At 39.6% G+C, this 13,763-nt stretch overlaps 1 protein-coding gene across 1 annotated transcript in view; it reads left to right on the top strand.

Annotated features, from left to right (window-relative positions):
* Positions 1 to 13,763, top strand: part of LOC148862520 (uridine/cytidine kinase UKL1, chloroplastic) — a 39,351-nt gene that overhangs the window by 5,668 nt on the left and 19,920 nt on the right. The window contains exon 6 of the mRNA XM_088975949.1: positions 5,615 to 5,694. Within this exon, the coding sequence (XP_088832075.1) occupies positions 5,615 to 5,694 (80 nt within the window). The remainder of the gene's footprint in view (positions 1 to 5,614; positions 5,695 to 13,763) is intronic.

Genomic DNA, 13,763 nt, shown 5'->3' with positions numbered 1-13,763 from the left:
TGGAAGAACTGAAGCTTTTCATTTGATACTAGTAGCTGACATCCCGAGGGCTTGGAAGGAAGTAGCAGATTCCAGGATTGAAAATAAAGTCAATGTGGAATGGAACTCGCCTTTAAGCAATAGAGTGAAACTGAATTTTGATGGAAGCTCATTGGGAAATTCAGGCTTATCAGTAATTGGAGTCTTGGAGGTATGTTTAAAGATGCGAGGGGTAAAGTGGTGGCTTTATTCTCAGGTCCGTTTGGAGTTGGGGATTCCGTAAGAGCTGAAGTGTTGGCACTACTTCAAGGAATGAAGTTTGTAAAACAATTTGGCTTCCAACAGATGGACAAGTGACATCTACCCTGGTATTGTGGATCGACAGGCAAATAATAAGAGAGGTTAGGAGTGTAGTTAGGGGCCACTTTTAGATGGGTAAAGAACAAATGAGGTGACCGACTCTTGACCAAGTAAAGGGGTGTCTAGGGGACAATTGTTCTGGGCAGAATTGTAATTGGGATTGAAGCAAACTGTAAAGCGGGCTGGATTTTACTAGTTCTGATCTTGTAATTGTCTTATTTTAATATCTAATGAAAACACCTTCTTACTGATAAAAAAAAAGATGGAGTACAAAAACAAAAAATAGGAAAATCTACAACCCTAACCCAATCCGACCTGCCCAACCCTAACCCTATCCCTAATTAAATTCCTTCAACCCTAATCGGGTCGGGCCCAATCCAACCTTCTTTCCATCCCTTAAAGTTCTCATAGAACTTCTAAATTTCAAATCTTATCTCAATTTTCACTACATATATTAATCCTATGCTTCATTAGTATTTGTTTGTTGATGTTTTTATTGGTTCATTTAGTACAACATTCAGAAAAATAAGTGTTTGAAATGACTATAGTTTATTGTGAGTTATGATTATGATAGATCTTTTATGGGTGGCAAGAGAGGAGATGAAGAATAAAATACTCAAAAATACATAAAAATATGCTATCAAGGTTTTAGTCTTTCTGATTAAGATTAAGTGAAGTGATTATCTTAAAAGAAATATATGATACTATGTGGTGGGGGCTATACAACTATCATGCATCTAAACAAATCAATGTATGATATATTATATATATGAGATGTATTATAGAGTCGGGTTGCCCGAAGGATCAACCCTTACCCAACCTGAAGTAAAGTTGGGTTCATGAATTTCAACCCTAACCCTAACCTGAGCATCAACCAGACCCAACCCAACCTGACTTTTTCGGGAAGGGTTCAGGCCAACCCAGCCCAAGTTGCAGCCTTAATATAACTTGGGTGGGCTCAGATTGAGAATTTTGTCAAAATCTGAATGGGCCTTGCCTGAAAGCTTGGGTGTCTATATAAATGGAGACCAATGTTTTAAAACATGGTGCTGTGACATGAGGTGTTCCACTACCCAAGGCATGAGGCGTAGTTCAAAATGCAAGAGGCATAAGCCTCCTCAAGAGGAGGAGTTTTTAGGCATACTATCTATCTATCTATCTATCTATCTATCTATCTATCTAATTTTCTTTTATTTTCTTTCTATCCTTCTTTCTATAGGCCCATGAATCTCTTTGTTGTGTATCCGTCCTACTACCATGACCATCTTTGAATCGCCCTCCATAATCAGCTTGTTGATATTTAACTCTCGCCTTTTGGACTTTGTGCAATACAGCCATAGTTTTTGCCCTTAAAGAATCCCCTTCTCCAATTGGCTTTGAGTACATCGCTATCAGATCAGCCTATCGCAACACCGCCTTCATTCCTAAATACTCACACCTCAAGGCCCCAGATTTCGTACTACTCCCATCAATATTTAATTTGATGTATCCTTCCCCAGGTGGCAAGTTTGGTGACCGACATATTTGAATTGTTTCTTTATTGCTTGAAGTTTCTGCCACTCCCCTCATGTCCTAAAAATGTCATCAGTGAAAAATGGTGAGAAAAATTCTAATGTTTTGATCCAGTGATGCCACTGTAACTGTAATGTATTCAATTATTGTTTCTCTTGTTTTCTCTTTTTCCTTAAATATTCTTGCATTTCTTTCCTCCCAAATTGTTGAAACTACTGCTGCACTTATTGTTTTCCACATTGTTCTTCCTCTTTTCCATGGCTATCTGAAAGGTGAAGAAGCAAAGAGTCCACCCGTGGTGTTTGGAGCATCCCATCTGCACCCAAACAAGGTAAGTAACCATTTCCAAACAGCAAAAATGAACGAGTAGGAGATTAGTAAATGGGAAGAAGTCTCAGTACACAATTCTTGCAAAGAACCTGCCAATTTGGGGACAAAAACCAATAAGACCTTTTTTTGGAGAGTATCAAAGGTGTTTTTTTCATGGAACACCTCTCAACAAAAAGCCCCAACCTTGGGAGGATTGGGTTGACACCAAATTTCGTTAACAGGAAAGGCTTCCAGGGAAAGGAGGAAGTTAATACCCTAAGAAAGGAAGCACATGAGAAAGAGCTTGAGGGGTGAAGGACCAAATCTTACCATCCGGACTGGAAGTCCAAGAAGACATATCCAACAACTGTAATAAATTGATGGAAACTTCAATACCTGTATGAAATTAAAAGAGTCTATTTTATCTTCCAAGTGTTGAGGAAGTTGAGCATCCTTAGCAGCCCATCTATTGTCATTGACCTATTTTGAAAAAACTCTAAATCTTGCTCGGATAAAGGAGGATCGTGTCAGGTTGGCAGCTGGAACTAAAACTTGCCAAACTCTCATGATGTGGATCCTAATTTGTATTTTCATGCTCATGCTGGGGCGTTCTCTAAAAATTATGTGTTGAACCTCAGCCCGAGTGTTGTGTTGAATGGGCAAAGGTATACTAGGAGTAGGATGGTCCTCAGAAGTGACCTGCCATAGCAATACCTGCTTGTGGTGTCAAATAGGCAAGGGTTCCTGCATCCTTTTGGATGGGGGTGGGTAAGCTAATCAAAGAAGCACAGCTTCACTTAGCCATTTGGATTTTAGAAACACTAACAAGAAAGGCTTTGGAATGAGTAGACACTATGAAGAGGAGAAGGATTAATATTGATGGCTAAAAAACTAAAGAAACTGATGGCTATAAAATTATAAATTATGGTATACAGGAGAAGTAAACAAATAAAAATGGAGTAGTGTTAATAATAGATATGAACCTAAGAAATGAAACTGTAAGTGTTAAAGGAATTGGTGATAGAAGAGGGGAAGAACATCATTGGATATGCACAAGATCTGCTATTTGTTGGACAGTTTGGGAAGAGAACTTGAGAATATTTTCAGACAAGGAAGCTGAACTAAAATTATTGAAGTCATTACAATTAGAGTGGTTCATTGGGTAGCATGGAACTTTTTGATGATGTCCCAACTGCTGATTTTCTTAAAAATTGGAGGGAGGTGGCTGTTTCAGGTTCTCACAAGGCTGTTATAGCCCCTATTTGGTCTCCACTTGTTAGTGGTTTCATCATGCTGAACTTTGATGGAAGCAGTCAAGGGAATCCTGGTCCTTCAGGCATTGGAGGAGTATTTAGTGATGAAGAGGGTATAATAGTAGCTCTTTATTCAGGTCCAATTGGTGTAGACAATTTTTTAAGAGTTGAGGTCTTGGTGGTTCTGGAAGGAGTGCAAAAGGGCAAAGGAGTTGGACATTAGGAAGTTGGTTCATTAAAGGAGACTAAAGCTGGGTAGTATGTTGGCTGCCAAAGAAGGAATCTGGGTTTTGGTGCTATCTTAATGAAAGGAAGAAGTTTAAGTGGTTGACACAAAATATGGAATTAAAATTGCAATGGGCAAAGAGGAGTGCCAATTCTTTTTGCTGATGTACTTGCAAAACAAGGGGTGAGAAGAGATCAGTTGTTTTGGACATTGTTGTAACTTGTAACCTTTTGTATTGTTGTGGGGAAAGTTAAGCTTATCTCTCCCCTGTTTTACTTGTATCTTGATTGAATCCCTAATAAAATGTTTCTGTTATTGATAAAAAAGGAATCAATGATAGAATATTTTTTTATCAGCAAGAAGGATTTTTATTTAGACTTGAAAAGCTGCAGCATGACTTCCTTTGGGAAGGAGGGGATGAAAAAAAGGAGCACTTAATTAACTGGGAGGTAGTTTGCAAACCAAAGAAGGATGGAAGTTTGGGTCTTGGACACTTGTTAGAAAGAAATGTTGCTCTTCTTGGGAAATAGTTATGGTGTTCCCCCTGGAGCAAGATAGCCTCTGGGCCTTCATAATAAGAAGCAAATATGGAAGGAACACCAAGCCGAACCACATGGCATCAAAGCTATTTTATGTTGTTTAACAATTTAATTTACAGAGCCTATATTCTATTTTAGTCCTACTTATTTTAAAACATCTTTTTTCTAAGGCATTTGCCTGCAAATCTAATTTTGTGTTTAAATCTATTTGTAGTGTCATCAGTTAATATTATGTCATTAGCAAGGAGTTAATAGGGACTTGCTGTATTGAGCATTAATTGTCTTTGGAGGGTGCATCTCACACTTATTTGTCAAAAAATGTCATGACAATAAAAAATAAAAAAGGCATTCATGCATGTTCAATGGGAACATTGCCTTACTAAAGTGATAACTGATTATGAGAATGGTCTTGTCTGTTTGTACGTATCTCTTGTATACTCTTACTTGAAGTCCTTCTTTCATCTAAAGAGGATTTCATCCCTTTGTTTGGCATAGCTTTATTGGTGTGAGTAGTTGCTCAAGATTGAACAGACACTTAAAAGGAGAAGAAAAAATAAGAAAAGAAGAGAGAGAGAGATAGAGAGAGAGAGAGAGAGAGAGAGAGAGAGAGAGAGAGAGAGAGAGATTTTGATAAAAGAGAGTTGGGTTGATGTTTGAAACAGCCGCCCCCCTCTTAAATTTATATACATAGTAACATACTTGTAAAAGGACTGAATTGCTTACATGGCAAGATAAGATAAGATAAGATAAAGCTGAAAAGAACTAATCCTAATCATGACTTATTGCTGACATACGAATAGTGGGGACCACCTTAGTGGGGTCCACATTAGTGTTCTCTACAGTGTGTTTTGATGTCACCTGTATTGACATGATCTGAATTTAGTTTCTCATTGCACTTAGGGCCCTAAGTTTATTATTGAGAATACTTTAAAAGAGAGGCTTATCATCAGAAATAGATTTATCTGATCTATGTTGATTAATGTTGAAATAAGGTTGTTTAAGAAGGGGCTATTACTTGGGGAAATGGTAAAATCTCAGGCTGGCAAACATGAGAACATTGATTCAAGTCTGAGGGAGACCACTTTGTGAGAGAAAAAATGTCAAAGGCTAGGAGTTAGGACTGTACCCAGTCTACCCCTCCCGAGATCCTAGATAGATAGGACCAACATTGTGCAATGGCCTTTTTTAGAATGTCAAGAAATGAACTATTTCCTTTCTTTTTATTAAAGAAGAAATAGTATTCCTTTACTAACTTCATTTCAGACAATAAACTTGTAGCTTCAAATGCTATGATAAACTAAAATAAAATGGTTTCATTCCATATCCGGTTGATGAGATTTTTGGCATGAGCCTTATGTGATAGGCATCTTTATTCTATTTCTCCTTGTCTTTCCCTTGTTTCCATATCTTACTCATTTGAAATTTGTTTCATTCAGATGCTGATGTGAGGCTTGCTCGTAGAATAAGGCGTGACACAGTTGATAGGGGTAGAGATGTAAACTCTGTCCTTGAACAGGCAAGCATCTATGTTGTCTTTTTCATCTTATGATTGGTAACCATAAAACTTTATTAACAAGTAAATATATTACAAATGTACACGATGGCCAAGTAACCAACTTAATAGGCCAGCCAAGACTTCCTATCCCTCTCTTGTGCTTTACACTTCAATTTTACAATTGTTCCCAAAAAATTTCTCCCCAATTAACTCCGACCTTGTAAATCTTCCAAAGCATCTACTTTGTCTTCTATTATATCTATTTACTTGTCAATGGAAAATTTAAACCCTTCACTGGGCTATTGAACATTTTTTTATTTTTGATAAATACTGGGCTATCAAATATTCCCCCTTGAGAAATTATTTTAGATTATTTGGACAATGTCCTATGAGTGCTCTTCCCAACTTGTCAGTTTGTTTCTTATCTATTTTGAAAGTTATAGCAAATATGGCGGATCAGATTGAAACTATTCAGCAGGGTTTCTTATGGGATAGGGCTGGTTATACTGTCATAGGAAGATTTTTTTTTTTCTTTTCCTGATGGATTCTTATAGGAAGAAAGTTCATTTGGTAAAATGGGAGAAAATATGCAGGTCTGGGGATCAGAAGAATGAGGGGTCAAATGAGGCACTTTTGGCTAGATGGCTTTGGAGGTTTGTTAAAGAGAGGGATGCTTTATAGAGAAGTGTAGTGGTTTGTATGGGGTGGTTAGGTTTGAGTGAGACTCTAGGAAATTGTCATCATCTTATGGAGTTTGTGTGTGGTAGGGGATAAGGAAGTTTCATGAATAATTCAAAAGATATTCGAAATATTTAGTGGGAGATGGAGGTAGAGTGAAGTTCTGTGAATATGAATGGTGCGGGGAAGGAAGATTATGGTATATGTCTGAGATCATATATGTTGAGTACAAAAGGCATAATGGTCAAGCAATTTTGAGATAAGGGATTACCAGATAGTATGGTATTTGGTTTATAGATTGGATGATTCACCGGTTGAATTTAATGTACCAAATGCAAGATAGCGGAAAGGATGTTTTAATGGGGAATTTTCAGTTGAGTCTTCTTGAAGCTTTGGCTAGAAACCAGTAAGAGAGCGTGAACATCAAGGGAATTTGGGGTAATCCCATTCAATTCAGAGTTGTGGCTTTTGAGTGGTTACTGACTATTTATAACATTGTGACTTTGGATCACTTGAAATCTAGACTTTCAATATCCGAGCAGGTATATGCGTAAGAAGCATAAAGAAAATACGAAACATTTGCTTATTAATTGTTATGCAGAGTTCACTTCTTTTTGTATTTTTTTTTTATCAATAACCAAACAGTTTTATTAAAAATTTGATAGCTGTTGCAAGAGAAAAGGAGAGGGATAAGCTCTCTTAACCCTCCCCAACAAGAAACACAAGCTTACAACAAAGCCCAAAACAAGTTACCCCTTCCCACCCCTTGTTTAGTAAGTACAGCAAAGGAGTTGGCACTTCTCTTCACCCAAATCTAGACTTTCAATATCCGAGCAGGTATATGCGTAAGAAGCATAAAGAAAATACGAAACATTTGCTTATTAATTGTTATGCAGAGTTCACTTCTTTTTGTATTTTTTTATCAATAACCGAACAGTTTTATTAAAAATTTAATAGCTGTTGCAAGAGAAAAGGAGAGGGATAAGCTCTCTTAACCCTCCCCAACAAGAAACACAAGCTTACAACAAAGCCCAAATACGAATCTTCTATTTTCATTTACATAAAGCCAAAATCTTGGTTCTTTTTGTATCCAATTAATCACCCCTTGTTTAGTAAGTACAGCAAAGGAGTTGGCACTTCTCTTCACCCAAATCTAGACTTTCAATATCCGAGCAGGTATATGCGTAAGAAGCATAAAGAAAATACGAAACATTTGCTTATTAATTGTTATGCAGAGTTCACTTCTTTTTGTATTTTTTTTATCAATAACCGAACAGTTTTATTAAAAATTTAATAGCTGTTGCAAGAGAAAAGGAGAGGGATAAGCTCTCTTAACCCTCCCCAACAAGAAACACAAGCTTACAACAAAGCCCAAATACGAATCTTCTATTTTCATTTACATAAAGCCAAAATCTTGGTTCTTTTTGTATCCAATTAATCACCAACTTAGAATCGCCTTCAACAATCAGTCTTCTAATTTTTAGCTCCTTTGCCCTTTGTACTCCTTCCACAACAACCATAATCTCGGCTCTAAGAGAGTCTCTGTGCCAATTGGTTCTGAGAATAAAGCTACAACTTTTCCTTCTTTGGCTTCAAAAACACCTCCAATACCTGGGTTGCCTTGACTACTCCCATCAAAATTCAGCTTAATGAACAGCTGGTGGGGACCAAATATGCTTGATTTCAACCTTAGAAGGGGCTCAGTGAGCAACTCCCTTCCAATCACTAAGTAAAGCATCTGTAGAAATATCCTAAAAAATTTCCAAGTATTTCATCCACTGCACCACTCTGATAGTAATAACCCTGCTTCTCACTTTTTTTAGAGAAGATTGCCAAATTTCTTTCTTCCCATAATGTCCAACAGACAGCTTCTCAAGTGCATCTCCACAGAATCTGATCCCTCTTCTTTGGCCACCTGACAGAAAAGGAAGCAAACAAGCTTTGTATATCTGATTGGGAAGGCCACCTGCAGCCAAACAATGAAAGAAACCAATCCCAAATAGGTAGGACAAAGGGGTAGGAATTAATAAGTGATAGCAAGTCTCACTATCAGCCTTACAAAGAATGCACCAGTGTGGGGATAAACACCAATTTGGTCTTTTTCTTTGAAGTCACAAGAATTGAACCTTTCCAAGAAAGCTTGCCAACAAAAAGCTGCAATCCTAGGAGGGATAGTGTTAGTGTTCGGTCTGCCTGTTAGACTGATAACAGTCAAGGAAGAGAGAGAGAAGAGAGAAGGAGAAGAGTAGAAGAGAAACAAGGAGGAAAGATTCTGGTTCGAATGAGAGAAAAGCACCCTCTCCCATTTGGCCAGATGTATTTTATATTACTAAAATAATGTGGAAAAGTCACATATGTCCCTACTTAAGTTAGGGACATTAAATATAACATAAACTTACACATCAGCACCTAAACACAAGTACAAAGACAGAAATACCTCTACGTATTCGACACTAACACTCCCCCTCAAGCTGGAGAGTATATATATCATATAGTTCCAGCTTGTTACATATGTAGTCCACTCTCCCTCGACTCAACCCTTTAGTAAACAAATCTGCCCACTGGTTCCCTGTGTTGACATATGCAGTGTCTATCACTCCACTCAGCACCTTCTCTCTAACAAAGTGACAGTCAACCTCTATGTGTTTGGTTCTCTCATGAAACATCGGATTAGAGGAAATGTGAAGTGCAGCCTGATTGTCATAGTAGAGTTTCATTGGAGAATCAACAGTGTATCCCATCTCCTGTAGAAGGTTCCTTAGCCACACTAATTCACAAGTAGTATGTGCCATAGCTCTATATTCTGCCTCTGCACTGCTTCTTGCCACAACTGTCTTCTTCTTGCTTTTCCATGTCACCAGATTACCCCCAAGAAAAGTGCAATAGCCTGTGGTAGATCTCCTATTAGATACAGAACCGGCCCAATCAGCATCAGTATACCCTTCTGTTTCAAGTTTTCCACCACTTTTTTATATCAAACCGTGACCAGGAGCCCCCTTTAAATACCTCACAATCCTTAGTTGCATCCCAATGTGGAACCAGAGGTTTCTACATGAACTGACTTACCACACTAACTACGAATGAAATGTCTGACCGAGTGATGGTTAGGTAGTTCAGTTTACCTATCAACCGCCGGTATCTGCCAAGGTCTTCAAACACTTCACCCATATCACTGCTCAACTTAGTATTTGTTTCCATAGGAGTTTCAACTGGTTTAGCACCTAACAACCCTGTTTCTTCAAGCAAATCAATAACATATTTCCTCTGACAGAAGTTAATACCATGCTTGGACTTTGCTACTTCTATCCCCAAGAAATACTTCAATTTACCAAGGTCCTTTGTCTGAAAATGTTATTGCAGAAAGATCTTCAACCTGCCAATGCCCATTTTATCATACCCAATAATGCCAATATCATCTAGATACACCACTAATAGGATCTTCCTTACCTGAGAGTCATGACTAAAGACGGAATGGTCAATTTGGCACTGTTTCATACCAAACTTCTTTACTACCTCACTAAATTTGCCAAACCATGCTCGAGGAGACTATTTAAGCCCATAAATGGCCTTCAGTAATCGGCACACCTTACCATCCTCTTCTTGAGCAATAAACCCTGATGGTTGCTTCATATAGACCTCATCGAGCAGATCACCATGCAATAAGGCATTCTTGATATCAAGCTGATGGAGGAGCCAATCATACATCACAGCAAAAGAGATCACGAAACGGACTGAACCAATCTTAGCAACCGGGGAGAAAGTCTCAGTGTAATCAATACCATAGGTTTGGGAATACCCTTTGGCAACCTATCTAACTTTCAGCCGCTCTACACTACCATCAGGTAAGTGCTTAACCGTATAAACCCACTTACAGACAACCACCTGCTTACCAGGAGGAAGAGTGGTGAGTTCCCATGTATGATTATGAGCCAGAGCTAAGAGTTCCTCTTCCATCGCATGACACCATATTGGAGAGGCAAGGACTTCCTAGACATCCTTAGGTATAACAACAGAGGTTAACAAAGAGATAAACTGGCGATGGGATGTGGAAAGGTGAGTCAGTGAAACATAATTAGAAATAGGAAGAAGGGTACAACTGTGCCTACCTTTTTGCAAGGCAATGGGAAGATCAAGATCAGATACTGGGGTCGGGGCTGTGTGTGGTAATAGCTGTCGGATCTGTCGACGATGATGAAGCTGGAGGAGCCGGTACACGTGGGCGATATGTATACACATGATGGATCGGTGGTCGTTCAACAGGTGGTAGCACCGGAGGCAAAGACTTGGTCACTACGGGAACAAGGGGAATAGAGTTCACAACTGGAAGAGGAAGGGGAGGAGGTGATGAGGAGGAAGTGACATCACTGGACCCCAAGAAGAATGGAGTAAACTCAAAGAAAGTAACATCAACACATACAAAGGAGCGTTGAGAGCTAGGGTGATAACACTTATACCCTTTTTGAGTCCAGGATAGCCAAGGAAGATGCATTTAATAGACTGTGCATCTAACTTGTCCATTCCTGGCCCTAAATTATGAACAAAACAAACACATCCAAAAACCCGAGGAGAGAGAGGAAACATAGACAAGGTAGGAAACAATGTGGTCAATGGGGAATAACCATCAAGGATAGACGTGGGCATCTGGTTAACCAAGAAGTAGGAAGTAAGCACGACATCACTCCAAAAAGATTTGGGAACATTCATGTGATGCATGAGGGACCGAGCTGTTTCCAAGAGGTGTCGATTCTTTCTCTCAACCACCCCGTTTTGTTGTGGAGTGTAAGTACATAAAGTCTGATGGATAATGCCACGTTGGTCTAGGTAGTCTTGAAATGATGAGGAGAGATATTCACGACCATTATCAGAACGGAAAATTTTAATGTAAACACCAAATTGGTTGCGAATCTCACCATAAAACTTTTGGAAAATGGTAAACAATTCACTTCTTTCTTTCATTAAATAGAGCCACGTCATCCTTGAATAATCATCAACAAAAATGACAAAATATTTATATCCATTGTATGACATCACTTTATAAGGACCCCAAACATCTGAATGAACCAAAGAAAAATGACTCGATACACGATTATCAACTCTAGGACTAAAGGGAACATGATGATGCTTCCCCAACTGACACGACTCACAATCCAAAACAAAAAAGATGACTCAATGAAGGAACCAAAGATTTCAAAGCTTTCAGTGAAAGATGACCAAATCGACAGTGCCACTGGAGAGGAGAGAGAGACGATTGGAGAGCTGTTGACGTACTTCCACCACCATCAAGATAATACAATCCACCAGCTTCATGCCCTCCACCAATCTTCATCATCGTCTTGAGATCCTGAAGAACACACGAAGAGGGGTAAAAGGTAACAATTAAGAGACTTGGTCAACTTACTAACAAACATAAGATTAAAAGGAAATTTAGGGACATACAAAACTGAGGATAGGGATACAGGGTCCAGGTCAACATTACCAACTCCACAAATGGAGGATGTGGAACCATTATCAAGGGTAACAGATTGTGATGTTGGGCAATGAGGAAAGAAAACACACCTGGAGTTCCGGTCATGTGATCGGAGGCTCTAGAATCAATAATCCAGGGATGGGATGTGAATGCCAGGCAAGCCATACCTGAGTGTGCGAGAGTGGCCGTGTTCTGCTGAGATGTGGCCTGCACTAACCTCTCATACTCATCACGGGGAATACCCATCATCTCCTTCCCAGTAACATCTGTGGATGTAGAAAGTACCTGATCAGCTGAATGGCCCTTCTGTCTGAAGCTACTGTCACTGGTCACAACATGATTGGCCCAAGTTGAAGGTGGACCATGTAAGTCATAGCAATAATTAATGGTATGTCCATCCATACCACAGTGTGTACACCTCCTTGGACCCGAACTACGTCCTCTGCCACGGGTTCCCCCTAAATCTCGACCTCTAGTACGACCACCACCACAGTTATATGTAGGTCCACTACCACCAATCCGGCCATATGCCGGTCCACTACTACCACTACGGCTAGATTGAGCTCCCCGAGCTCCACCTCTAACACCACGGCCTTTGGATACTGCTAGGGCTGATCTATCGGAAATATTAGGGTTCTCGGTAGATCCAATGGAAATCCTCTTGAGTCGAGCAAATACCTCTTCTAAGAAAGGGAGAGCTGACCCTCCTAGTATCTAAGCCCGCTCTGGTTCATATTCAGATTTCAGCCCCACCAAAAACCGAGTCGCATCAAGTTGTTCTCTCTGTTGTTGCTGAATTTTGACATCAGAAGTGAGGGGGTGATAAACATTCAATTCATTACGAATGTTTCTCATACTAGCATAGTACTCCTCAGGACTCTGATTACCCTGTTGTAGATTAAAGTAACCCTGGTACAACTGATATACTCTGGTTGTGTTGTCTTGACCCGAATACAACTTCTTAGCATGGTCCTACACTTCTTTGGCAGTATCAAGGAGCATGAAATTTACACTAATCTTGGGTTCCATACTATTCCATAACCATGTGATGATCTGTGCATCTGCCTGCCCCCAATCATCATACTCGTGAGAATCGGTGGAAGGTTTTTCGTCCCTTATGTGCTTCACCTTCTTCTTTGCCTTAAGAAAGACTTCTGCAGATTTGGCCCAAGGTACATAATTTTCTTCATTCAGCTTAATGGAGGTCATTTGAACATTCAGATAGTCAGTAGGGACCATCACACTAGTCTTGCTATCAATGTTGTTTCCCATTGCTGAATTCGACAAACTGCACAGTAGATCACACTACACTGATTTCAGCACTTACTACTGCTGCAGATTACACTCATTACACCACAAACCCAACTCCACGACTGCCTAAAACTTCACCACACTGTTTGAGGAACACCCCCCTTCGAATCACACTAAAGGATGCACAAATCCTAGTACACTACAATCTGGAATCCCACCATACAGTTTGAAATAAACTTCTCTTTTGATTCACACCAAGAAAAAAAATGCATACAACCTCTTACCTGATCACCCAAAAATCAGATCACACAAGACACCCACTGCACCACATGAATCAGCCCTCTTCTCTTCATCGATTAGGGGAGGGCTTCTTAGAAACTGCAGCAACCGACCACAAACACCACAACTAGAGGCATAGAAACCTCCAAGAGAAGAGGGCGATCACTCCTTTTCAGCCCTTTCCCTTATCTCTAGCTGATGGCGAAGAAAACAAGAGAAAACCCTAGGCTGGGTGCACAGATAACAGAGTTTTGGGCAGATCCAATTTGCTCAGTTCAGCTCTGATACCATGTTAGTGTTCGGTCTGCCTATTAGACTGATAACAGTCAAGGAAGAGAGAGAGAGGAGAGAAGGAGAGAAAGAGAGAAAGGAGAAGAGCAGAAGAGAAACAAGGAGGAAATATTCTGGTTCGAAT

The sequence above is a fragment of the Nelumbo lutea genome, chromosome 3 (assembly GCF_056320005.1).
Source record: "Nelumbo lutea isolate HS-2025 chromosome 3, American lotus-T2T, whole genome shotgun sequence".
Lineage (NCBI taxonomy): Eukaryota > Viridiplantae > Streptophyta > Magnoliopsida > Proteales > Nelumbonaceae > Nelumbo > Nelumbo lutea.
The sequence above is the reverse complement of the archived record's forward strand: the minus strand, read 5'-3'. Positions and strand labels throughout refer to the sequence as shown.